Here is a 26778-nt window from a genome sequence, read left to right as displayed (position 1 = left end):
TGGCACCATCTATTCAGTTTTTCAGGTGAAAAACCTAGAATTTATCTTTAGTTTTCTTTTTTCTCACCCCTAGGATCCAAGCTGTAACAAAGACTTGTTCTGATTACATTCAAAATATATCCTGTACCCACCCTTTTTGCTCTATCTCCACTACCAACATGGTATCCCTCTGTACTACTCCAACAACCTGCCAGTTATTCTCTTTGCTTCTCTCCTGAAGCCCATTCTTCACACAGAAACCATAGTGATGTTTGTGAGTACAAATCAGGTCATTTCCCTTTCCTCTTGAAAATTCTCCAATGCCTTTCCATTGTTCTTAGAATAAAATCCAATGTCTTTGCTATGGTTTTTAGGGCCCCATATAATCTGGTCCCTACTTACCTATTTGACTTCCTTTACCACTTAACTTGCTATTCTCTAGCCAGAATGTTTTAACTGATTTAAACATTCCAGTATTAATGTTTTTGCACATTATGTCATCTGCCAACAACATATTGTTCCAGACAGCTTCATGTGGCTGATTCACCCATTCAAGTTCCCACTCTAGTGTCCCCTTCATAAGTGAGGCTTTCTCTGACTTCCACACTAATTTTCTAACTGTTCCTTACCACCCATGAGTCTCTATCACATAATGTGATAAATCAAATTTATTTCTTTGTAGCATTTCTCAATGTTAAAGTTTCAGGCTCATTTACTTGTTTACTGTTTACCACTGTCTCCTTTAATAGAAGTTAAGTGCCATGGAAGCAGAAGCCTTGTGGTCCTTTCTAGCATAGGTCACAACATATATGCTCAAAATATTTTTTTGAATAAATGAATGAGGGTATGCCAGGACTACTATTGAAATCCTAAGGAAGTAGGAATTAGAGCTATTGAGAGTGGAAAAGACTGTCTCATAGTCATACTTCACCATGGAGTTGGATAGAGTAAGATGAATTCCTACTGTGGAGTGTAACTGAATGTGTCTATACATTGGGTAGGACATGAACAAGATTCAGAGCTGACATATGGTAGCACTTGGACCAAATCTAAAGCTGTGCTTTGTTTGTCTAGCAAATTAAATAAATGATTCTGGTTTTGAGTGCTTTTCTAGTGTATTTGTACTTTCCAGTTCACTACAGTACCCATCATTTCCTACTATCGCCTTAATATCATCCTATTGCTGTACCTAGTAGTTTATTTCTTATTTGCCCAACCCTTTAAAGCAATTGAGTTTTTTATGCCTGGGCTAGATTATTTCTAAAACCCTTTCTAATCTTAGCCTTAGAGAAATGGAAACCTGTTAATCAACACCCATACCCCTCACCTGCCCCACCACCCTTCTTAAGCAGAAATATTGCAGTGGGAGAAAAAGGAGAAGTAAGTAAGGACAAAACAATTTCTCTCAAAAATATACATAGAACATAAACCATTAAAAATTGATAAGTATTAAAAAATATACAATATCTGTAAGGAAGAAAGACAAACTGAATTCGTATATAAAAGTGACAACCAAATTGTTGTTTATATGTTTCAGTTAGGTAGTTTACTGTCTTGTCCATATACTTTTAATCTTGAATGAATATACTGATAAACTGTGATTTTGGAATTATAGATTTATGTGAATATGAATTAATCTGCTTATAAAACATCTATGACTTATGAAATCATACATAAGATCATACACATGGAAATTAATCAGATTCCTCTTTTAAATATTTTTAAATCTATATAATCAATTAATTAGGCAGAGCTTAAAGTATTTCTTCTATATATTTTATTATATTTGCCTGTAGCTTCTCAAGTAGGAAACAAATGAACTAAAACTCCTTTTCCCATTTACTACTGCCTTCATTCTAGTATGAATTTGGTATCTAACCTTCATTGATTTCACTGATTTAGAAACATTTAGTTTCTAAACTTATTTTTCAGTAAGTGCTAAATTTCTATATTGGAAACATTTTAAAAGCAATACCTACATGTGTGAAAAAAAAATAGGCTATCTGATAATAGAATGGCAGTTTTTATTAGCATCTGTGAAATTCTGTGAAAGCTGTTCCATGAAAGCTAAGCTTCATGTTCTGTCCTGCAGAAGTGTGTTTCATCAGCCTTTTGTTTCTACACCTTTCTCCAAAAACAAACAAATAAGAAAACCTAAAACAACAAAAAACTCTTTATTGAACCTGGTTCTAAAAGAGTACATTCAAGCAATTAAATCGCTTGGGGACTTAAACTCTAACAACCTTCAGGGTTGTTATTTTAAAGAATATATTTGAAATCTGCAGAATTATTTTCATTAGTGCTCACCATGCTGTGGCCATCAATTTCTTCATTCTTCTTTCATACTCTATTACACTCATATCTTCCTGAGAATCATATACTTTTTGTGGCTATAAGTAGCATCTTCTCCTTTAATAAAATTTTTGTTTGACACACCTTTTTTGTTCTGTGATTTTATAATCAGTTAGCACCTTAGTTTCATGATAGTACATTAAAACATTTTGTTACAGAAGTATATACAAATCTAATATATAGAGAGCTAGCAACAGAATAAATTGAAAAGTATACATTCTTATCCATGGAGAAAAATTATAGGAGGTATTTGTTCACAGATAAAGCTCAATGTTTGAAATGACTTGCAATTAAAAATTGTAATTTATAAAATAAAGCTTATATCCTTACATATTTTTCTCCTAAAGTTCGAGACATTTTATATGGTTATACTATGCCAAGATTATAAGGCAAACTCAATACTAGCTAGATGGGCATTCAAGCCTGTTGTTCATATGTGTGTTTATGTGTATAAGGGTGTGTATTTTTAATTTACTATAAAATGCAGTAAAATGCATACTTAAGTTCTACATACTAATAAAAATTATACTGAGTGTCACATTTGACCCAGATAGTAATAGTGTAATTAAAAATTTATTTTTCGGGGCGCCTGGATGGCTCAGTGGTTAAAGCCTCTGCCTTCGGCTCAGGTCATGATCTCAGGGTCCTGGGATCGAGTCCCGCATCAGGCTCTCTGCTCAGCAGGGAGCCTGCCTCCTCCTCTTGTCTCTCTCTGCCTGCCTCTCTGCCTACTTGTGATCTGTCAAATAAATAAAAAAAATCTTTAAAAAAAATTTATTTTTCAAAAAAAATTATTTTTCATCTCTATTGTTTTTTCTACCTAATATTAAATTAATAAAAAATATAGACTACAAGTTACATTTTATGTATAATATATATCAAAGGCACACAGGAGTGGAGCTATGTATGCCTAGGAGATGCTATTAAGACTAACATTTCACTTAATTTTTTATAATGCCATAAAAGAAATGAAAGGAAAAGAAATGAAAGAGAGTTGCAGGGAGTTTACACTTTAAGCTAAGTGATTGTTTTACTAGTTCATAACAACTCTTTGTTGGTACCTAAATAATTAGCATGACTAAACGGAATTGAAAACATTTACAATTAATAGCGTGCAAAATATAAAAATTTAACTTTCAATATGAAAGCAAAAAAAAAGACTTTGTGAAAGTGTGCTTTTCAAATAAAGTTAAGCAAAACGACAAGAAAATACTGCCTACACAGATTTATAGCATGTTAAGCTTATGCAGAAGAGGAAGAACATCTACATTCAAAGGTCATATTATTTATGTATATTACAGGAAGATTTATCTTGAACATTATTTAAAAATATGTTAAAAATATTTTTATTTCATTAATTCTTGTCTTTATATTCACACAGATTCTTAATCAACAGTACATGTTTATTATAGAGTAGAAATATTAACTTCTCTAAACAATTAGTTAACTATTTTCCTCATGTGAAATGTGTACTGACCTGTCCCCCTTGAAGAAATAGGTTTTCCCAACATCTTCCCACCAAATGGCTGAATCAATACCATGAGGAGGAATTCCACTTCCAAGAGTAATCAAGTCGTGAGGATAACCGGGTTGAAGAGTTGTATCCTTAAACACCCAGTATTTGTTACCTGTATGAAATAAGTGCAAATGCAGAATACAATAATTTAATGTCAGAAATTAGAATATATCTATTAATACAGTACATTTAAAGTTATTTTACATGAAATCCGTAAAATAGGTAATAGTCACATTTGGAATACCGATTTTGTTGGAAGATTAGCTTCAAAAGTGGATAAAATGAGTAACTATTTAGTAATATAATTAGAATTTGTGAATTAATTTAAGAAATAAAAAAGATCTACAACTTGCCATAATACAACAATTCTGAATCAAGAATCAGGATTTTTCCTCTAGGAATTAGACGTGCTATTTTTATTTAAGGCTAAATCATTACTGTGTTTTGTGCATTTTGTATACCCTCAGATTGCTTTTTGATTATAACCTCTACTCTGTTGAAACACAGCCTCCAAACTGATCCTTTCTATTATTATAAACATTCACAGGTTCCTTTAATCTTAGTCATCCTCCTTTTTCTTTTTTTTTTTTTTAAAGATTTTATTTATTTGACACAGAGAGAGAAAGATCGATCACAAGTAGGCAGAGAGGCAGGCAGAGAGAGAGAGGGGGAAGTAGGCTCCCTGGTGAGTAGAGAGCCCCAATGTGAGGCTCGATCCCAGGACCCTGGGATCAAGACCTGAGCTGAAGGCAGACCCTTAACCGACTGAGCCACCCAGGTGCCCCAAGTCATCCTCCTTTGACCCTATGCTCTCTTTTAGCTGTTATACTATCCCTCTCTTTAAAGAGTAGAAACCTAGGGGAGGAGAATTTTAACCCTACCTTTTTTGGAATTGCTAGAGCATGGCTATATTAAAAAGAAGACAAAGTTTAGTCAGTTTTATTTCTGTTTTGAAATTATCTACAGACAACACACTTCCTCATGTTTTATGTCTCTGGTAGACTATATCTACCACTCTCCTCTTTGGTAAGCCTCTCAAGTAGTCTATAACCATTCCTCACTCCACTGAAAGTTGATTCCTCACACCTACTTTCCACTGAAAACTTTTGTTGTTGAGTCAGCAATGTCTTTCAAGGAAACAGTTCTCTACACTTACCTGTTGACACAGTTGCCGCTTAAAGCACTTCTCTTTCTAAGCTGCTAGAAAACCATTTTTGGGGGTGGGGAGTCTTTTCTCCAGCTTCTCCATTCTGGGCTTCCCCCCCCACCCCCCAGTTCTGTCTGTCTCCCTTCAACTCCACACTCCAAGTCTTCTTCCCCTGGTCCTTCTGGATCTTTCTGCAATTAGTATCTCTTATCACTAACTCCTGAGGTTAACATCTGGTGAAGTAAAACAGTTAATAATCTATTAATATCTGACAAAGTATCCTATATTCTTTCTAATAGATGTAAACCTTACTTGTTAGAATATTTCAGTACTACCCCTAGATGAGGACTAGGATAGCCTATAGCATTCGTGTTACACCTTAAAGAAATTAAAAAAAAAAAAAATTAAAACCATGCTCCTGTCTAAAATAACACAACACAAAGCAAAAATATCATGTTTTCAGCCTAGATTTAGTTAGGTGTCTCTAGTTTGTAATAGGAGTAATCTTATTTACTTCAAGAGCTTCTACTACCACTTAATATCATTTTTTAAAAAGATTTTATTTATTTATTTATTTGACAGAGACCCGGCGAGAGAGGAAACACAAGCAGGGGGAGTGGGAGAGGGAGAAGCAGGCTTCCCACTGAGCAGGGAGTCCGATACAGGGCTCGATCCCAGGACCCAGGGATCATGACCTGAGCCAAAGGCAGACACCCAACAACTGAGCCACCCAGGCTTGTTTTTTTAAAAAACAACATTTCTTGAGTCCCTTCAGGGTCCTAATTATCATGTTAGGTACTAAGGACATTAAAGGGAACAAGACAGACCTGATTACCATACTGATCATCCTACATTCTAGTGGATTGGGCAGATGAAAACCAAATATACAAAAATATAATTGCAGTAGTTGAAAAACTACTGAATGCTACAAAGGAAACACATCAGGGGCTGAGAAAAAAAGAAATCCCAAGGGGATAATTCTTTTAAGTAAGGAGATCAGGAAAGCCTCTCTGAAGAAATAAAACTTAAACCAAAATTTAAGGAAAGAGAAGATGATATCTATGCATTGAATGTCAGGAACAGTATCCCAAGCAAAGGAGTTTGGTGTGATTAAAAATGAAAAGATCAGGGGCACCTGGGTGGCTCAGTGGTTAAAACCTCTGCCTTCGGCTCAGGTCATGATCTCAGGGTCCTGGGATCGAGTCCCGCATCGGGCTCTCTGCTCAACAGGGAGCCTGCCTCCTCCTCCTGTCTCTCTCTGCCTGCCTCTCTGCCTACTTGTGATCTGTCTGTCAAAAAAAAAAAAAAAAAAAAAAAAATCTTTAAATTAAGAAATGGTCCTTTAAAAAAAAAAAAAATGAAAAGATCAGTGGAGTGTAATGACCAAGAAGAGAGTGGTACTGAAAACATATATGGTGGGTTTCAGTCTTATTTTGAGTGCACTGGGAAACCATCGAAGATACTAAATTAATGGAGAGGTATGATGTGTTTTATAATTACAAAACATGATTTTTTTTTGTCTTTTGTGGAAAATGGACTATAAAGAGAAGAATGGAAATGAGAAGACCTGTCAGTGGTCTTTTGCAAGAATTAACTGAATCATTCATCGACAACTTAGTACATTTACTAAGTTTGCCTAAGATTTACTAGGCAATGTTTTAGGCACTGGAGATGTAGCAGTGAATAAAAAGGGTAACATCTCTACCTTTTGGAGCTTAAATTCTAGTGAAGGGGTTTGGGAAAACTGACCTTAAACAAGGAAATGAAGGTAATTTCAGAGAGAAAATTATTGTAAAGATACAAAAAAAAATACATTAATGTAAAATTGATGGGATTAGGTCGGGGCATTGCTTGTACTGGACACAGGAAAGATCCCTTTATTCAGATGACATATGAGTTGTAACTTACATAATTTAAAAAAGGCAGAACAGTGAATATGGTTTGAAGGGGTAGAAACACCAAGGAAAATGCCATAATGGGAAGAACCTTGTTAGAGAGGTAGAACACAATGTTGTAGGAATGTGCTAAGGACAGAGGTAAGGATAATGTGGTCTCTGTCAAAATCTAAACTTTATTCTAAGTGAAATAGGAAGCCACTGGATAGTTAAATTAAGAAGTTTTTTGCTAATAGCTTGTAACAAGGTCACAGCAATCGTGGTGGAAGGAAGAAAATGGAGTCATGACACATTTTAGAGATGGCACTGATAGACATTGCTTTCAGGCTGGCTGTGGAGAATTTTAAAAAAGATAGTATCAAGTATAATCTTTAAGTTCTGACTTTTGTCAACAAGAGAATAATAATTATATAAAATAAGCCAAAGAAAACTGGGGTATATGAGCTGTAAGGGGTTCAGATTGAGAGTTTGAGATGTGAAGTAAGCAACTGGATATATGAGTTTGAAGATAACAGTTTGTAAGTTACAAGCATAAATATGGTATTTACTAATTTAAGATTTGAAGAAATTATCCAGGGAAGACTTTATAGAGAAGATGAAGAGGAACCAGAATTGGGCTTCTAGAAATATACGGCCCTCAAAGAGATCACAAGAGAAGAGGGAAGAGTAGGCAAATGCAAAGGATGAAGAAGAGGCAGGGAGGAAGACTAAGTAAAAGAAAACCTTAGAAGCCAAAAAGAGAGTGTTCATAAATGGCTGTCTCTAATCCAAATAGCTCTTGGGAGCAAAACAGTATATATAGCTACCTACTGGGATTTTCTACAAAGCTGATCCACATGTTCAAATTTGAGCTAATCAAAGGACCTTTCTTTTTGTTTTCCCTATTTAGGTAGATGGCCTGCTAATTTCTCAGTGCATCACATCTGAAACCTCCCTGTTTATTATGTTTCATATCTGATGGATCATTACATTCAACTGCTTTGATTGCTAAACTTTTCCTTAAACCTCTCACCTGTAGTCAATTCTTACTGCCACTGATGTAGGTAAACTTCAGCTATCCCTTCTAAAGGTAATTATTTTGTTTACAAGCTCTGAAGTAGGTCCCATTATTCTCCATATCTTCTCTATATATTACCATCCAAGACTAGAGCCAGTCAAAATTCTGCAGAGTTATGGATCATAGGTTAGGCAGATGAGCAGAGATGAACAGAGCCATTCATTTTCTTTCTTGGGAATGTGACCCAGGGAATATTGAGAGACATTCCCACTTAGCAGAGGGAAATGCCTATTCATTACATAGTATGAGGCTTGAAGAGCCATGATGGGCATAGGCAAGTGTACATTATGAGGATGTATAAATTGAGTAAACAGAGAGGGGAATTGAAAGAGAGAAGAGAATGGAGCAGAAGCAAAGAACAAAGGTACAAACAGGAGAGAGACCAGGAGGCTTTTTAGAGAAATGGCAAGTATAGCCAGTTCTCAAATGACTTTCTGTCACACACCCACCCCTAAACGCAATTCATCTGGTTGGGTTTATTTTTCTTTTAACTGAGTAAGATTGTTCAGTATTAATTTTTGGCCACCCAAACATCACACAAGGTATTATGCGCTTGAGCCCCCAAGTCTGTTAGCCAGAGTCATGAATCATTCTCTAGATGAGGACAAGATTGCTGTCTTCCATCCCTGTGCCTTAAGAGCAACACTTTTGTTTTCTAGCTTACAGTATTTCAGTAACCTCCTTTCTTTTTTTTTTTTTTTTAAAGATTTTATTTATTTGACAGAGAGAGAGAAATCACAAGTAGGCAGAGAGGAAGGCAGAGAGAGAGGGGGAGGAAGCAGGTTCCCTGCAGGGCAGAGAGCCCGACTCGGGGCTCGATCCCAGGACCCTGCTGGGATCATGACCTGAGCGGAAGGCAGAGGCTTTAACCCACTGAGCCACCCAGGCGCCCCAGTAACCTCCTTTCTTATCTCCCTGCCTTCAGTCCCACTTCTATCTATCTTCCATAAAGTCATTAAAATGATCTCTCTAAAAGGCATACCTGATAAAGAGAGATAAAGAGAGATAAGACAGATAAAATTATCTCTCTTTTGTTTAAAAATTTCAGTGGTTTACCATTGCATTCAGCAAAAAACACAAACTCATCCATATGTCATCTCAAGGTTCTTCTCAATATGAGTCTCTTATTTCATCTACATCTTATTTATTTCCATTTCTGGAAAATGGGTTCTCTTTCAGAACTTAGCTTAACATCATTTCTCTGGAAAGCAGTTCCTATATGAATAAGGTGGGCCTCTTACATTGCCAGAGTATGTAGTCTTCTCCTTTACCATATTACTTAGTACACTTTTAGTACATATAAGTTAGTACTTTAATGGATCACAAGCCTGCCACCTGCTCCAGCCTGTGAGCAACTTGAGGACAAACACTGTGTCTAACACCTTATATATAATGCCTAGAAAGTAGTAGGTACTTAATAAATGGTTATAAATTCAAAGACCTATGTTTAATATTACATGAATAACCAAATAGAAGATCAAAACAAAAATGGAAAGGCTACATAAACAACATTGTAGGCCTTAGTCTTGAATCTTGTTCGTAGAGCAGAAAAAAATGAGTCTTCTAACCAGTAACATGTCAGAAAAAATAAAAAGGCAGGTCCCAGTATTGTGTTGGAGGGTCATTTAAATAATTATATTTAACTGTGTATTGGGAAATACTACCATAAAAATATATCCCTATCCTGAGCCATTGTTTAATCTGAGTATTTTATAAAGAAAAAAATACCCCAAGGGCCCAGATCACTTCCTTGCCAGAGTTAGTGATATGGAAAATCCAGACAGCTGTTTCCCAACTTGCTCTTTATTTTAGTCATATCTCTACAGCATTTAAAATAGAGAGTCTTTAAAACAATACAATAAAAAGAAAGTCCTGTTCTATGCTAGCCTCTGCCTTAGTGACTACTGCATTCTTTCCTTTCATCTCAGTTTTATTTAGGAAAGAATAATACAGTTCCAGTGCCTTCCATGCTTGGTATTTAGAGTAAACCTGTTATCTGCCAAACTCAGTTGGTTATGTCTTCTTTTAAGCAGCAACATTCTATTATCCTTTAGAATACTTCTGTTTGCAGTTCCTTATCTCTATCCTATCCATGAAAATTTCTTCATACTCTTTCCAGGCCTTGTACAGTGATATCACTAGGCTCACAGATACCCAGGATGTCCTGGTGCATGTAGAATGAGAGTATGTTCATAGAACCTGAGTTCATGTTTCCAGGGTGTCTCAGAAGGGAATAATGTGTGAAAAAAAAGAAAAAGAATTACAGTTTTTCCAGGAAATTCTTGTTTAAAAAGAAAAAAGAAAAAAAAATTAAAAAAAAATGTGTTTCAGAAGTACTTCCCTATACTGTTGGTCAAGAGTTTTTAGTCAATAAAAAGGAGAAAACAATGAGCCTCTCAACTTTTAATAATCAAGGCCTCTGTATGAAAGATTAGCATTCAATTAGCATTTTTCCCCCTGTTAGGAACATACAGCAGGGGATTCCCCCCCCCTTTTTAATGCACTTATAGTCCCTTCAAAAAAGAAAGCAAAACAGAAAACTCATCAGCAAACATTTCCTATAGAGTTATACAATGAGATCCTGCAGTTATACACAAAAAAATTAAGAAAACACCACCTTGCCTGTTGAGTATTTGTGGCTTAGAATTCAAGAAAATAACTCAACAATGATTATGAGTTACATGTTTAAATTTCCAGGTGCTTATTAATAAACACCTAATTAATTCAATTATACAACTCCCTTTGTATCTTGGTAATATTTTCACATGACAAAGTTGAAGTAACTTTGTTTCTCTTGTTAACAGTTTTGATTAAGTATGTGAGATTCATATGCAATTTTTTTTCTTTTAACATTGGAGAGGTAGATTTTTAACTACCTTACCATCAATGGTCTGATTCTCAAGGAAAATATTGCCTCTTTGGCATAATGAAGGCATTTACTGGATTTCCTATGAGGTTCACACATTCTGGAGCAAGAGGAAAGAACTGGTCCTTACTGACATTGTACTTGGCAGAATGCAGAGGAAAATATCAACAAGTCTGAGTTAAAAGACAGAGAAGCTTTATAAATAAAAAGAATAACCTCAAAGAATGTTTACAGTTGGAGACAACTTTAGAGACCATCTATTCCAGTAATTCACCAATGAGATTCATCCATCCATCCATCCATCCATCCATCCAATGTCTGTTTATTAAGAGCCTCTTATAGCCTGTCACTGAGCTAGGAGATGTAGATACCAATGAAAGAAACACAGATTCTTACTCTTATAATGCTGATGGAGCAGCAGAGGAAACAGGCACTAAGCAAATAATCCCTTGAAGAATTCTTAAATTATATGCTTTTTCCTACAAGGAAAACTGCATTGTCTAGTGACTTTTTAAAATTTTTATCAAGCTAAGATTGGTAACTTCTAACACCCTTGAACTGGCTCATTGTCACTAATGAGGAAGTGCACTTTATTGTTCACATGTACTAGATCAGAAAAATGGTTGAGAATCCAGCCTAACACCTTTATTTTACAGGCCAAAAAGGGAAGTGATGTACTTTAAAAAGCACACAACCAATTTCTAATATATTTGCACTACAGTCCAGGTATTTTAATTCAGTGCTCAACTTGCTATTCCAAACTGATTCTCTCAATAGAACACATTTACACTCTGATTTTCAGAATTGGTGATGATTTTCTGCTTCCTTCCTGCTTTATCAGTAATCATTCCATTTTTATTATTGGAAGTGTTTATTAATTAATCCACTGTATTCTTCTCATGGCTTGTTCATTGCTTGCATCCTCAGTAATCAGATACCCTTTATAATTTATTAACTAAAAAAAATTTTTAGTTATTTTTTTTTGTCTTATGAAGGCCACAAAACTCTATTTACACATTTATATTTTGTATCTTCTATTACAACATTGGTTAGTAAACTAGGGCCACCATCTGTTGCCTGTTTTTGTAAATAAAATTTTATCAGAATGCAGTCACATCTATTTATTACGTATGGTCTAGTCTGCTTTCATCCTACAATGGTTGAGTTTAGTAGTTATGATTGAAAACCATATGATCCACAAAGCCAAACATATTTGCTATGTGTCCTTTTACATTCAAGATTAGAACATTAGCTCCTTAAAGGCTAGGTTTTCGTCATATAGAAGAAGGCTGCATTTAGATTACTTAACAACTATTGTTTATTGGGTTAACTATTATTCAACATTGACATATTCTTAAAGAAAACTTCAGGGATTTAAAAAAAAGTAATAAAGAGCTAATATTTTCTGTATTAGAATCTATGATTTAGTGGACCGTTCAACAGCCCTGAAAGCAGATAGAACTAAGGGGTGACAGCTCTGCCAATTATTAGCTGTGGCAAGTAACTAAATCTGAATCTTCCTTTCCTATTTTGTACATTAGATACTAACACTTTTCATTTAGAGACCTGGAAATAATGAGATATCAAGTGTATAACATCCCTACTATACTCAGATCATGGTATCCAGTACATGGTACTTATTATTTTTATATAATGGAATATTACACTGTTCAAATTTCCTTGATACCAATTCAAATAAATAATATCAATAATAAGTGATTAAGTACACTGATCTATGTTAGTGCCAATTATTTGAATTAAGTGCTAATTTCCATATTGTTTATAGGCTGGTTACTCAAGAAATTTGAACAAATGCCCAACTATGGGGATTGTACAGCTTTTTGTTACCAGCATTTATTTTGCCAGGTTCTACTGCATCATTTAGTGAGCAGAGTGTTTTGAATATTTCCACAAATGGAAATATTCCACAAATGGCACCATGGACTCCGCAGCTTACTAGACTTCTCTTCAAGAAAGAACTGGCCTATTTATCAACTCAGTGCCTTTGGATCTGGTCATTGGGCCAAGCAGTCAGCTGAGTGCTTTGGGATGGGCCAAAGCCATGATCTTTTGGGGCATCGTCCAGCCAATGACTGAGCATGGCACATCCTAAATCCTGGCCATTTTTCTGCCCTACATTGTAACCGTCCCTCAGAGTAATATACTACTTAAACTATAACTTCAACTAATGAGGAGTTGTACTGGACATGCAAGCATGCTTAAAGATGACCTTGAGAAAAACACCTACTAGCAGAGGCCTCTGATGGAGGGGATGATACACGACCTTGAAGCCGAACAGCTAGGATCACTTGGCGGGCTCACGGTGGAACATTGCCCTGCTTCCCTTTTTGTCTCCTCCACCTCAGAGAAAGCTACCCGCTAAGGTAATCCATTTAAGTGCTTTTGCACAACTATGAATACCATGTTGCTGGACCAGACACACCCTACTCCTCTTGTTTACTTTGTTTACCTCTAAAACTTGTGACTAACATATGACTCACATTCCTCCTTGTTTACCTACTAGACATATGGCTAATGTATAACCTTCTTCTTCTTTGTTTTCTTGTATCTAATAAATACTGGATTGAGGAGTTGTTCCGTGGCAATAGTCCTTCCAGCTGTGGTCCCCTGCTCCCATTCTCTTATAGCTGACTCGCTTGTGCCTCATTCTTCTCCCGTGTGCCCTTAGGAAAGCCGCACTACATGAGACTTCTCTAACAGGCAGTCTTTGCTCTCGAGCTCTTTTTTGGTTTGCCAAGACACTGTCACATCTACAGCATAGTCCAGGCCAGTCTTGTCTTTTCTCTCTTTGCTTTTTAGAGGCTTACTTCTCTCCTCATAACTTTATTTCAGTGTTTGCTTCCCAGGAAACTCAAACCTGACACAGTAAATAAAAGGATATGATAAAAGTTTTTGAAAATGAGAAAAAAATTAGATGCAAGATTTACTGATGGGAAAATACTGTAGTTTAAAATGTAATGCTATGGTGAGTGCTGTGAAGTGCGTAGACCTGGTGATTCACAGACCTGTACCCCTGGGGCTAATAATACATTATATGTTTATAAAAAAATAAAAAAATAAAAAATAAAAAAAAATGTGAATAAAAACAGACATAGTAAAAACATGGAATTTTTGAATTGTTATAAATAAGTAGAGGCAAATGATCAAGGAAGATTTTCAAATACATGTTTGGTCCCTTGGTTTAGATGATTACTTCATGCCAATATATAATATAAACACTAATATTAAAATTAAAACATTAAAATTAAAATTAAAATAATATTAAAGAATAAACACTAATATAAAATTCATATAATTATATAAAATATAATTATAAAATTATAAATATTTATAATTTTATAATTATATAAATTATAATTATAAAATTATAAATATTTATAATTCAAGAAAATAGCACAGTTCACATGTTATGAATCTATTTTTGTGTGTATCAAGGGCACTGAATGTAGATTCCTTAATCTAGTGTAGCTCTTTAGGAATAAATTTTCCATTACCTCCTATAGGGTAATAAGTAATCAGTGTATTCATTTATTTATAGTAAAAGATCTTTTAGGTTATCTATTGCACTATGTAAGCTACCTCAAATGAACTTCATTAGCACACCCTAAACCTCTCAAGAGTGAAGATTTGCAAAAAGCAAAAGGAAATTGCTGATTTATAGGAGTATTTGAAATAAGAGTATAATGCAAGTTATATAAATAATTTTTAACCAGTTATTTTCTTTGCCACTTTCCAGTGTCACATATTTTGGACAACTCTTGTTTTTTTGATACACATCTTTTATTCTTCTTATTCCTAAACTTTATTACCCTGCTCTTTAACATCCTAGATATTTTGCTTCCAATTCCATAAATGATTTTTGCCTTTTGAAACAAAACTGTCAAACAGGATAAGTACTGCTTAAAGTTATTAAATGATAGAAACAATATAAATTTTGAGACCTTTTGACTACTTGACTTTGACTGTTACTGATTTTGACAACACTGGAAAGTTCATTTTAAAAATTATTTTCTGTTCTTGAGAGAATTGCACCAACTCAATTTTCAAAATTGATTTTTGATATTATTATCTCATAACCATTCAGCCTGAACATGGCTAGTAATTGAGAATATAAACATCTAGGTTGATTGTGCTTATAAAATGTTACTCTATTATATTTGATTTACCTGAGTGATGTTAAGATAGCTGACTAGCGAAAATTGTTTGGCTTCTATACAGGCTTCACACTCAAATATAAGCAGCTACACTGAGAGGAACCTTGATTAGTAAAGGGAGATATTATATACTTGCTTCTTAAAAACAATACACACACATATACATATGTGAGGCAGAATGAAAAAATTCCTTAAAATATTTATCCACTTACTTACACCTTTATTACACAAAAATTTGAAGGCTCTTAAAGGAAAAATATGTGGTAACATAGTACAACATAACTAAAAATTAGACAAAAAATAAGAGTAGGGAAATTAGAATAGAGTAAAAATAACATAGATAAGCAACATGAAATAAAAATGATGAAATTATTTCACATGCAAGCATCAGCCTATATTTTATAGTCATTCCAATATAAAGACTTATTAGAAAATATATTTACAATCATTATAAGCAGTAATTCTAAGATGAAATTGAAATTATGCTTTAAATATATTTTCAGTAAATAGATTATATTAAGATATAGTTAGTTTCTCATCCTACTATTCTCAATGATACTAGAAATGTAGCCAAGAAGAGAGGCTGCTGGTAATGAGACATCTCTGCTATATGGGAACCCTCTGCTTAATTAACACAGAGCTCAAAAAGGGACTGAAACCAGCACAGTGTTAATTTGGATGCTCATAATTAACATGCTGTAGAATAATGCAGGAGTAAAATTTTACTACCCATAGTCACCAGTATATTAAATTTATGATATAGTTACTTAAACTATTCCAACATAAACCGATGTTCTTAGCAAAGCTGTTTTTTAGTAAAGCTGTACTGTCGTACCATTAACATGCAATAAATAGCACCTATTTCTGTATATACTATGATAAGTTTTCACATATGTATGTTTGTCAAAATATCAATATATCAAAATAACAAACATATGCATCACCCTGAAAGTTTTCTCATGCTCCTTTGTGTTCCTTCCTGCTCAATTCTCACCTGACTTCAGGCAACTTTCTGTCACTGTACATCAGTTTGCATTTCCTAGAGTTTAATATGAATACTCCTTTTTGTCTGAATTCTTTTACTGAGCATAATTACTTTGAGGTTATCCATGTGGTAGTGTAAATTAGTAATTCATCCTTTTTATTGCTAAGTAGCATTTCATTATATGGGTATAATGATCCATTCACCAGTTTAGGATATTAGAATTAACTTCTGATTTGGGATGATTACAAATACATCTGTTTGGAATATTTCTGTAGACGTCTTTGGACAAATGTTCTCATTTGTCTTGGGAAAATACCTACGAGTGCAATGGCTGCATCATCCAGTAACTATGTATTCAACTTTTAAAGGAATTGTCAACACTTCTCATGATCAGTGTTTTTAATTTTAGCCATTCTATTAAGTATGCAGTAGTATCTTATTGTGTGTGTGTGTGTGTGTGTGCGTGTATGTGCGTGTGTGCGCGTGTGTGTGTGTGTGTGTGGTGTGTGTCAGTGTTTTAAGATTTTATTTATTTGAGAGAAAGAGAGCGCACAAGTGGGGTTGGGGTAGGAAGAGGGAGATAATCCCAAGTAGACGCCACACGGAGTGAAGAGCTCCATGTGGGGCTCGATTTCACAAGCCTGAGACCACGACCTGAGCCAAAACCAAGAGCCGGACCCTTAACTGACTGAGCCACCCAGGTGCCCCCTCATGGTGGTTTTAATTTACATTTCCCTAATGATTAATACTGGTAAGCATCTTTTTGTGTGGTTATTTACTATCCATATATCAACCCTGGTAAAGTTGCTGTTTAAATCCTTTGCTCATTTTTATTGAGTTGCTTCTTTTCTTTTTTGGTTTTGAGAATTCTTTATTTCTTCTGGATACAAACTCTTCATCATATATATGGTTTGCAAATACCTAGTGTATGGCATATCTTTTTATTAAAAGTATCTTTGAAGAGCAGACATTTTTAACTTTGATAAAGTTCAATTCATCAATTTTTTTATGGATTGTGATTCTGAAATCAAACACACCTACACCAAAGTCACATATACTTGCCTCTTATTTATTTATTTTTTTTCTAGTTGTTTTATAGTTAAAACTCCTACTTAGGTTAGGACCATTTAATTTCTGTATATGGTACAAAGTTTGGATTAGAATTTATTTATATTTGCATATGGATATCCCATGATTTCAGCATCATTTGTTGAAAAGATTATCTTTTCTCCACTGAATTTCCTTTGTACCTTTATCAGAATTATTTTTCCATCTTTTTTAGTCTTTCTGGCGTCTGTATTGTTACACTGATTTTTGTTAATCTTTACGACAATGCCACATTGTCTTCATTACTGAGCTTTAAAATAAGACTTAAAGTCAATTAGTGTTTTAGAAATGGTTTTGTTTATACTAGATCTTTTCCATTGCACACAAATTTTATAATCAGCATGATTAAATTACTACAAAAAGACTTGTGGGGATTTGATTGGTATTGCACTTAATGTACAGACAAATTTGGTGAGTGTTGTAATAATATTGAGTTTTCCAAACCATTAATAAGACATATTTGTTCATTTATTTGTCTTCTTTACTTCATTTAGCAAAATTTTGCATTTTCAGTGTAGAGGTCATTCATGTACCTTTTGGACTGATCCCTAAGTTTTTAATATTTTTGATGCTACTGTAATTTTTTTAAATTTTCAATTCTTGACTATTCTTTGCTACTGTGTGATGGGAGACAATTCTCCATAAAGTCACTTGATTTTCAGCAATGACTGCCTTTGCTTTGGACTACATTTTGAAAGATATTTATATAGCAACAATCGGGTTACAGAGTGTGTCTCCTCCACAGCTAAGGAAAAAGATGTGCTTATTGTCCAGTATAATAAAGAAAACGTCTCCCTTTGGGGTAAAATTTAAACAAGCTGGGCACCTGGGTGGCTCATTAGGTTAAGCAGCTGCCTTCGGCTCAGGTCATGATCCCAGGGTCCTGAGATCGAGCCCCACATTGGGCTCCCTGCTCCATGGGGAGCCTGCTTCTCTCTCTCCCTCTGCCTGATGCTCCACCTGCTTGTATTCTCTCTTTCTCTCTGTCAAATAAATAAATAACATCTTTAAAAAACATTAAACAAGCTTACTGCTCATTATGAAATATTTGGGTTCTCTAAGCTTGTGGTTCCTCTCCTGCAATGCAACTGATGACATGTACAGGATTCACCTGCACCTCTTCACATTACCCTTTGAGAATCAGGGGCTCAGGGGACTCATACAAATGCCTATACTCTAGCTACTGCCTCTGTCTCTGTCTTCTTCTCTGACTTGGAAATCTTGTGTTTCTGCCAACATCCATGAAAATGAGGCAGGCTAACATGTTAGCTTACAAACAGGGTAAAATCTCAGACCGTTCACAGTTTTTGAAAATATAGAGAAATACAATTACTTTTTGTAGAATGGTCTTACATCCTGCAACCTTGCTAAATTCATTTGTTCATTAGAAATAATGCATTGACTGCATCTAATTTTCAACATGGACAGTCGTATTATCTGTGAATATAGTTTTATTATATATCTTACCTCATTATGCTACATAAAATCTCCAGTACAATAATAAATAAAATTGATATGTGACATCTTGTCTGTCCCCAAGCTTATGGAAGAGGTCCCATGCTGTGAATTTGACCTCATTGGGTGAATATTTTTGTATCCTTAGAAATATTCTTGAGCTTTGTCCTAGGACTGATACTTGGAAACAATTTGATTGTTTCAGTCTTTGAAGATTTTTTTTTAAGGTAGGGGTAGAACATTCTAGATAATCACTCCCACTACTTAAGTAAGACCCTTTTCGGTGTTCTATCCAATGGCCATGGAGAGGTAGCAGGTAGAAATAAGTACTGTTAGTGCTGTGTGTCAGGAACAGTTCTATTTCATCCTATTAAGTGATTCTTATTCTCTACATCAGGAGTTTCCCTACATACATATGCTGACCAATTCCTCCTCCCATACTTTAGGGGATTCTTCTGCTAATTTCTGTGTCTGCACTGTGTAGCTCTCTCCTCTGCATTGTTTTTTGTTCTGTGCACTGCAGCTACCTTGTTATCCCTTGACTCTCAGTTCTGTTCCTCTCAACTGAAACAGTCTTCTGAACACCACCTGGATTCTCCTATCTTCATCCATAGCCTGGAAAGTTTCCCAAAATAGGAAACTGGGACAATTTCCAGGCTCATTTCACTTTGTTTCCTGACTCTCAGGTTTACTACCCTTTGTTTCTTGCTGTCTGCTGTCATGAAAATCATGGTTTTATATACTTTCTCCAATTGTTGGTAGATTTAGGTGGGAGGATAAATTTGATCCCTGTTATTACATCTTGGCTGGAAGTAGAGGATACATCAATATATTTCGATATACTATATTTTAACATACTGAAAAGCAGTAAGATTCTGTTAAGAATGTAGAACTGATCACAATTATAGAGGACAAGTTGCTTACGTTTTCATATTTTCATAATTTATGTATTGACTACTTCCACTCCATATGACATATATGTACACATATAACTTCACCTAAACTTCTAAAAATTGTATAAATTATACCAAAATATTAACTTTTAATCAGATCTGTGGCTTTCCATTTTTCTTAAGATATTTATAAAGATTGATTTGAATATAACATGTTATGCCTATTTTTATATTACTAAGATAGTATTTAGACTTTATAATTGAACACTCATTTTTACTTATATTGAAATCCATACCTTCAGATTTTTAGGGAAGATGAAAATAAGGCTAATACTGAGTACATTTAGAAAATGCATAATTAAATAAGTATATATCCCAACACGGACTTTAGTTCAACAGGATGCATAAAAGGCAAAGCTACTTAAGTACAAGTACTATTGCATAGTATAGATGAGAAGAAGAGAAGAAACATAAAGGAGAAGAAGGGAAAGACAAAGAGAAAGAAATTGAAGGTAAATAAGGCCAAGCAAAAAGCAACCTAAAGAAGAGTAATGTTTAAGTCCGTTAGTAGCAAAGGTCCAGTATGGCCAGGACAGACTAACTTTGATAGAGCTGTGAATATGGATACAAATCAGAGCTGGAACTTTATTCTTTATTCATTCGGTAAATCTTTGTTTAGTGTTTACTATATTGCAGGTATTATTTAAAACAGAAGGCAGCAAACTATGACGAATATCTATTTTGTACAGCCCATGATCTAAGAAGAATTCTTACATTTTTAAAGGTTAAAAAAAAAAGGATATGTAATAGAGATGGTATAGGCTGCAAAGCTTAAAATATTTGCTATTTAGTCATTACTGAAAAAGTCTGTCAATCCCTGGTTAAAGATATGGGGAATACAGCAGTATAAAAGAAAAAGAACAAAGGAGAGAAGACCTTGCACTTATGGGGCTGATATTCTAGTAAGAGGAATATAGATAAGCAATAAATAAGTGAAATATATAGTTTTGAGATGGTATGTAGATAATTAGAATAGGAAGGGGAAATTGGTCTGCTAGAGATGTGGTTTAGACTCTTAATGGCCCATAGAGCAAACGAGAGGATAGTCTTAGGATGAGGAATGATTTGATTCCTCAGAAACGCTGTATTTTTGAGGTGAGAAAGATCATAAATAGATGGTGGCAAGCTGAGATGGTCATTTTGATTGTGATTGTTGTGGTGGGGGTAGCAAAGGGAGTGGTATATAAAGTCCAGCGTTCTGAAGCTCTTAACTTTCCTGCCAGTGGTAAGGTGGATACTAAGGAAGGGGTGGTCTTATTGGGTTACCCAGCTTCTGGCTTCCTCTAGAAAAGCAAAGATATTTGGAACAGGGGATCTGCATATTCACGGCTGGGTTTGTACCATTTAATATAAGCCATTATACAAAGGTTTACTCGAAAGAACTGTGGAGAGAAAAGTGGAGGAAGGAAGTACCACAGCCCGGTCCTTGGAATGACAAGAGTTCTAAGATCAGGCATTTCATGATACTGGCAGTATATCAGAAGAGACCACTGACAAGCACAGCGTTCCAGAATTTGAATAAATATGTGGCAAGAAACAAAGTTATTCCTATTGCTAGCGTCATAACATAGGAAACACCATACAGCGTTAAATCATATTCACCCATACTGTTTTTATTAAAATATTTGTTAAGCACCTACTATGCACTAGCACTGTTCTAAGAACTTAAAATACAGTAGTGTGCAAGAAAATATGGATAAATCTCATGAAATTTACATTTGAATGCTGTAGGTAACTTCAGATTTTCCCATGTGCTGTGCTGGAAGTTGTGGTTTCCATGTGCAAGTTGGAAGGTACTACTTTAAAGATTTTATTTATTTATTTATTTGACAGACAGAGATCACAAGTAGGCAGAGAAGCAGGCAGAGAGAGAGGAGGAAGCAGGCTCCCTGCTGAGCTGAGAGCCTGATGTGGGGCTCGATCCCAGGACCCTGGGATCATGACCTGAGCCGAAGGCAGAGGCTTTAACCCACTGAGCCACCCAGGTGCCCCGGAAGGTACTACTTTAAAAAGGAGGGACAGGGGGACATTCTGAGGTGGTACCTTTTCCGCTGGCTGTTGAAAAATCAAAAGGAGCTTGCCCATTCCACGAGTGAATGGGTGAGAAGAAGCAAAATGAATAAAAGTAAGAAGTCCCTAAGGCAGTAAAGAGCTGTCAGAACACTGATTTATGACTATGGCAGTTTCTGCTCAGGCAGTTTTGTCAGAGAGCACTAAGGATCCTGTGGAGACAATGCCTCCTGGGATGGCCTTCAAGCTGAAAGCTATCTTGGGCTTATTCTTGTTTATTCTTCCTTTGTTTCTCTTGCTACTGTTCATAGGACCAACGAAGAGTGTAGGGGAGGGTAATTTCCTTCCAAATATCATGCCCCTAAGATTCAGAACCTTTACATGGTGTCCTTTCTTTGTCCACAGTGGTACAATGCATGTCCACTTCATTTATATGCTTATTTTAGATAGCAGGAGGGCAATAAATTACCAATAACCATACTAGTAATACCAGTAGCTGAGATTTATTGAAAACTTATATGTGCCAAACACCTCACATGTAGTAATTTATTTAGTTCTCAAGCTAATCCTGAGATAGGGAGTAATACTAACCCCATTTTTCCAGATGGAGAAACTGAGACAAAGAGAATTAAATGATTTGCCTGGTACATACAGCTATTAAGTGTTCAAAACTGGCAGTATGATGGCAGAATCCTCATGTGCTTAAAACTAATGTACTATACCCCTTCTTTCCTCCAGAAACAATTTGTAAAGAGAAAATAAATCCCAGGTATACACTTTCATTTTATATGGATAGTTTGCATCTCACCTAAAATATTACAAGTGTTTCTTATACTCTACATTTTCATTATCCTCATCATTACTATAAATTCATTTAGTTTGAAGTTGGGAACAATTGCTTTTTTGAGGTGTTAAGATCCTCTTTTTCTTTCCTTCTACCTCCACGCCTGTTTAAACTTCTTTTCAGCTCTTTAGGCTCTTGGCTAATACATTCATTCAATCAGTCACTCATTCAGTCAATCAATCGATATGTTCTGCACTCTAGTTCTCCTCAGTTTCAGCTCAAATATTTTTGTTTGTTTCAAGTTTTTATTTAAATCCTAGTTAGTTAATATATGGTATAATATTGGTTTCAGGAGTAAAATTTAGTGATTCATCACTTACATGTAACACCCAGAGTTCATCACAAGTTCTTTCCTTAATGCCCATCACCCATTTAGCCCATTCCCTCCCTTCTTCCCTCCATCAACCCTCAGTTACAAGTCAATCCCTGGTTTAAGATATGGGAAATATGGGCGCCTGGGTGGCTCAGTGGTTAAAGCCTCTGCCTTCAGCTCAGGTCGTGATCTCAGGGTCCTGGGATCGAGTCCCACATCGGGCTCTCTGCTCAGCAGGCAGCCTGCCTCCTCCTATCTCTCTCTGCCTGCCTCTCTGCCTACTTGTGATCTGTCTGTCAAATTAAAAAAAAAAAAGATATGGGAAATATAACAGTATTTCCTCTTGCCCCCCCCTTCCCCTATATTTATGTTTTGTGTCTTAAATTTGTTTTTATATGATGGACTTATTTCACTTAGCATAATACACTCTAGCTACATCCACATCATTGCAAATGGCAAGATGTGGTCAGTATTTTTGTATCCTTAGGTAAATAACTTTGGGTAAATACCAATTGCTGGGTTGTAGGATAGTTCTATCATATCTTTTCCTCACAATTCCATCAATCTTCCAACTCAGTCTCTTTCTTTTCCCTGCATTTCTCCCCACAGATTTATGACTTACTGTTTAGAAGCAAATTTTAAGGATGGAATACCAGGCACTTGACTAAGTTCACTTTTAAAAAAAAAAGTAATTTATTTATTAGAGAGAGAGAGAGTGAAAGCACAAGAAGGGGGAGGGACAGAAGGAAAGGGAGATGGAGAAGAAGACTCCCTGCTGAGAACGGAGCCCAACACGGGGCTCAATCCCAGGACTGTGAGAGCATGAATTTAGCTGAAGTCAGCCACTTAACAGACACCCAGATGCTCCAATAAGTTCATGTTACCACGTAATCTTACTTTTGCATGCCAGACAGTTAGTATTTGTGCAATTAAAACGTGTCACTTAGATAAAGAACAACCAATAAATTTTACTGGGTGAAATTAATTGGGTGAATTTTTTTCCTACTCATGAATTTTCCTCACCTTTATGAGCAATTTCTTAGTTTACTGGAAACTAACAAACTTACTAAATCAAGTAAAGCTTAAGAGATTACACCATATATGAAAATAAGAAGTAATATAGGTTTCATTTTATAAAAAATAGCAAGTAACTCCAAATACTCTTAAAAAAAACCTCAAAAACCTTTAGTTAGTGGGAAAATGACTTTTTATTATCAATTCATTCATTCGTTCATTTCATTTCTTTTGGTATTTTAAGCCAAATCTAAAAAATTCTAAGAAATCACACAATGCCTTCTAAATTTGACTTATATATGAGAATGCCATATAAGAAAACATAAATTAGAGAGTTAAACATTATCACTGATTTTACTTCATTTATATTTCTTTTTTTCCCTTTTCATTTATATTTCTAGTCAACATGTACAGTTCATTTCAGAAGCTCAATTAGCTATCTAACTTCACTGAACAGGTTTTACTTATTCATCTCTATGTGTGCTATAGAGTCCTGGACAAAATGACCAAAATACAACAGATCAAGACATGGGAAAAATTCCTTACCTTTAAAGAAGACAAAATTCCCATCACTGTTTTCATAAACTGCATCGATACTAGGAGGCAAGCCCCGCCAAAAGTAAGTAATTTGCATGGGGTATCCATCCATCACCCTGTTGTTTCTCACTCGCCAAAACCACTGGTCCTGCAAACCAAGCAAAAGCATCTCTCAACAAACATGCAGGCCTCCATCGCATTTCCCTGTGCAATGGTGTAACCCTTCGAAAACTAAACTAGTGTCATTTTCACTCTCAAATCAAAAACATCAAAGAAACAGCTAATCAACTTGCTTACGGCGATGACAGTTGTTTTTGTAGCTGACTGTCCAGTCTCTGATCCACACAATGTGATTAAAAGACAATGCAAAAATATTTAACTTCAACATTTTACATGATCTCCAGTGCTTTTAGATGGAAAAAACAGAAGTAGTACAGACAAGTCCCTGCCAGATTTGTGGATTAAGTCAGTATTCCTGAATAAGAGAGCAGCATATGGACATGTATACATTTACAGACACAAACTTAAAATGTTAGGGATGGAATAAAGAGGCCATCCCTCCTGCTATGCCCACATTACACCCATCGTCCCCTGTAACTGTAAGTAGTGTCCTCTTTCACCCTCATATATGTTTTGGTTTGGGTGATAAACTATATGGTCACCCTAAATGAACAAAGTTATCTTGAAAAAAAATTATCAAAGTGATTCCAGTCTGCGTCAACTGCCTCCCCAATATGCTCTCACAGTATCTGGACTTCACTCAATCATAGTATCAGTTATTTTATGTAAAAAGTGTCTACTCTTATCTCAGTGAAAATATATGACTTGTCTCATAGCAAGTGCTTATAAATGTTGTTGAATTAATCATTAATTGCACACAGTATGTTTCTCCATAAATTCTTAGTAATGGCATGACATTCAATTATTTTCTATGGAAAATTTCAGAATGGAAACTATTCAAAGTGCTTTAATATTAGAAAAATAAGGTATATTTTGAAGTATACTCTTTCACTTCATTTCAAAATTTTCTATTTACAAACAACATTTCACTTGGAAAACATTTATTTGTACTACTTAGATAAGTATATTTCATGAAAATATTTCCAATTTCCCTTACTTAGATATTAACAAATGGTTTATTATAGGGCTTTCCCAACCTTTTGGCTTACAATAGTTTGACTAGATTTTCTAGGATTTGTGAGTTATTCATATAGTCATTCATACACACACACACACACACACACACACACACACACATACAGTCAACTGGGGATTCTTGGATTTCAGGTGATGTGATAAAAATGAACCTTTCTCCATCTAAACCAATCCAAATATAAAAATTTTCTTAGGAATCTTTGGGTAGTTGTACTTCATTCTAGTTACCTTGAGTTGTCTTCTCTACGAACTTTGTTATTTATAAAAAGAAGGAAGTAGCTTAATTAACACCTCTAAGTTTGTATCCTATTCTTGCTCTGTCCCTTAATAATGGTCATCCAGGTCAAGATACTAGTCATTGAGTTATTACAAACTAATAACTGACTTGTAGTATAAATACTGCCTTATTTTATTTTTATGTAGGCTCCATGCCCAGTGTGGAACCCAGTGCAGGGCTTGAACTCAGAACCCTGAGATCAAGACCTGAGCTAAAATCAAGAGTTGGATACTTAATGGACCGAGCCACCCAGGCACCTCTAATTACTGTTTTAAGGATTTTCTGAAGACCTGGCACATAGTTGGCTGTTGTTATTGTTAAAATTATATTGAAACTCGTTATCTTACTTTCCTTCACAATCCTGTTTACAGTTCTGCTGCTGTTCTTTGTTCTCTTTTCAGATTTCAGCCATATTATGGCTCTAGCCATGCATCTCTCTCTTACCAATATCTTCTTACGTTATTAACCTCTTCTTGATAATTTTTATGCTACCAGCTAACCTGAATTAATACATATCTTGATTCACATATAGTAGATACATTAAACTGATTTTAAAATACAGAGTTATTCTGTGAAAAGATTGATCCAGGAAAATTACATGGGCATGAAGATTCAGGGCTTACTCCTATAGTATGTGAGAAGATGATATTCTGATTATTATTTTTTTAAATAGATTTATTTATTTATTTGGAGAGAGAGAGACACACACATGGCAGGGAAGGGCAGAAGAAGAGGGAGAGAGAAACCCAAGCAGACTCTGTATTGAGTGTGGAGCCCTAAATGGGACTCCAGGCCAGGACCCTGAGATAATGATCTGAGCCAAAACCGAGAGTCAGAGGCTTAACCAATGTGCCACCCACATGCCCCTCCACAAAAAATATTCTTCTTGTTTTTTTCTTTTTTAAGATTTTTATTTATTTATTTGATAGAGAGAGACACAGCTAGAGAAGGAACACAGCAGAGGGAGTGGGAGAGGGAGAAGCATGCCCCCCATGGAGCAGGGAGCCCCAAGCAGGGCTTGATTCCAGAACCCTGGGATCATGACCTGAGTTGAAGGCAGACGCTTAGCAACTAAGGCACCCGGCACCCCCACATAAAATATTCTTAAGTAACTGTAATGTATATCCAAAAATAATAAAAA

At 35.3% G+C, this 26778-nt stretch overlaps 1 protein-coding gene across 1 annotated transcript in view; it reads right to left on the bottom strand.

Annotated features, from left to right (window-relative positions):
* LOC111146675 (matrix metallopeptidase 16) overlaps positions 1–26778 on the bottom strand; it is a 282832-nt gene that overhangs the window by 11750 nt on the left and 244304 nt on the right. Inside the window, exons 7-8 of the mRNA XM_022502329.1 lie at positions 24215–24353; positions 3809–3959 (exon numbers count right to left, since the gene is read on the bottom strand). Of these exons, the coding sequence (XP_022358037.1) occupies positions 3809–3959; positions 24215–24353 (290 nt within the window). The remainder of the gene's footprint in view (positions 1–3808; positions 3960–24214; positions 24354–26778) is intronic.

The sequence above is a fragment of the Enhydra lutris genome, unplaced genomic scaffold, assembly GCF_002288905.1.
Source record: "Enhydra lutris kenyoni isolate GAN:26980312 unplaced genomic scaffold, ASM228890v2 scaffoldscaffold14, whole genome shotgun sequence".
NCBI classification, from domain to species: Eukaryota; Metazoa; Chordata; class Mammalia; order Carnivora; family Mustelidae; genus Enhydra; species Enhydra lutris.
This window is presented reverse-complemented; position numbering and strand designations above follow the sequence as displayed.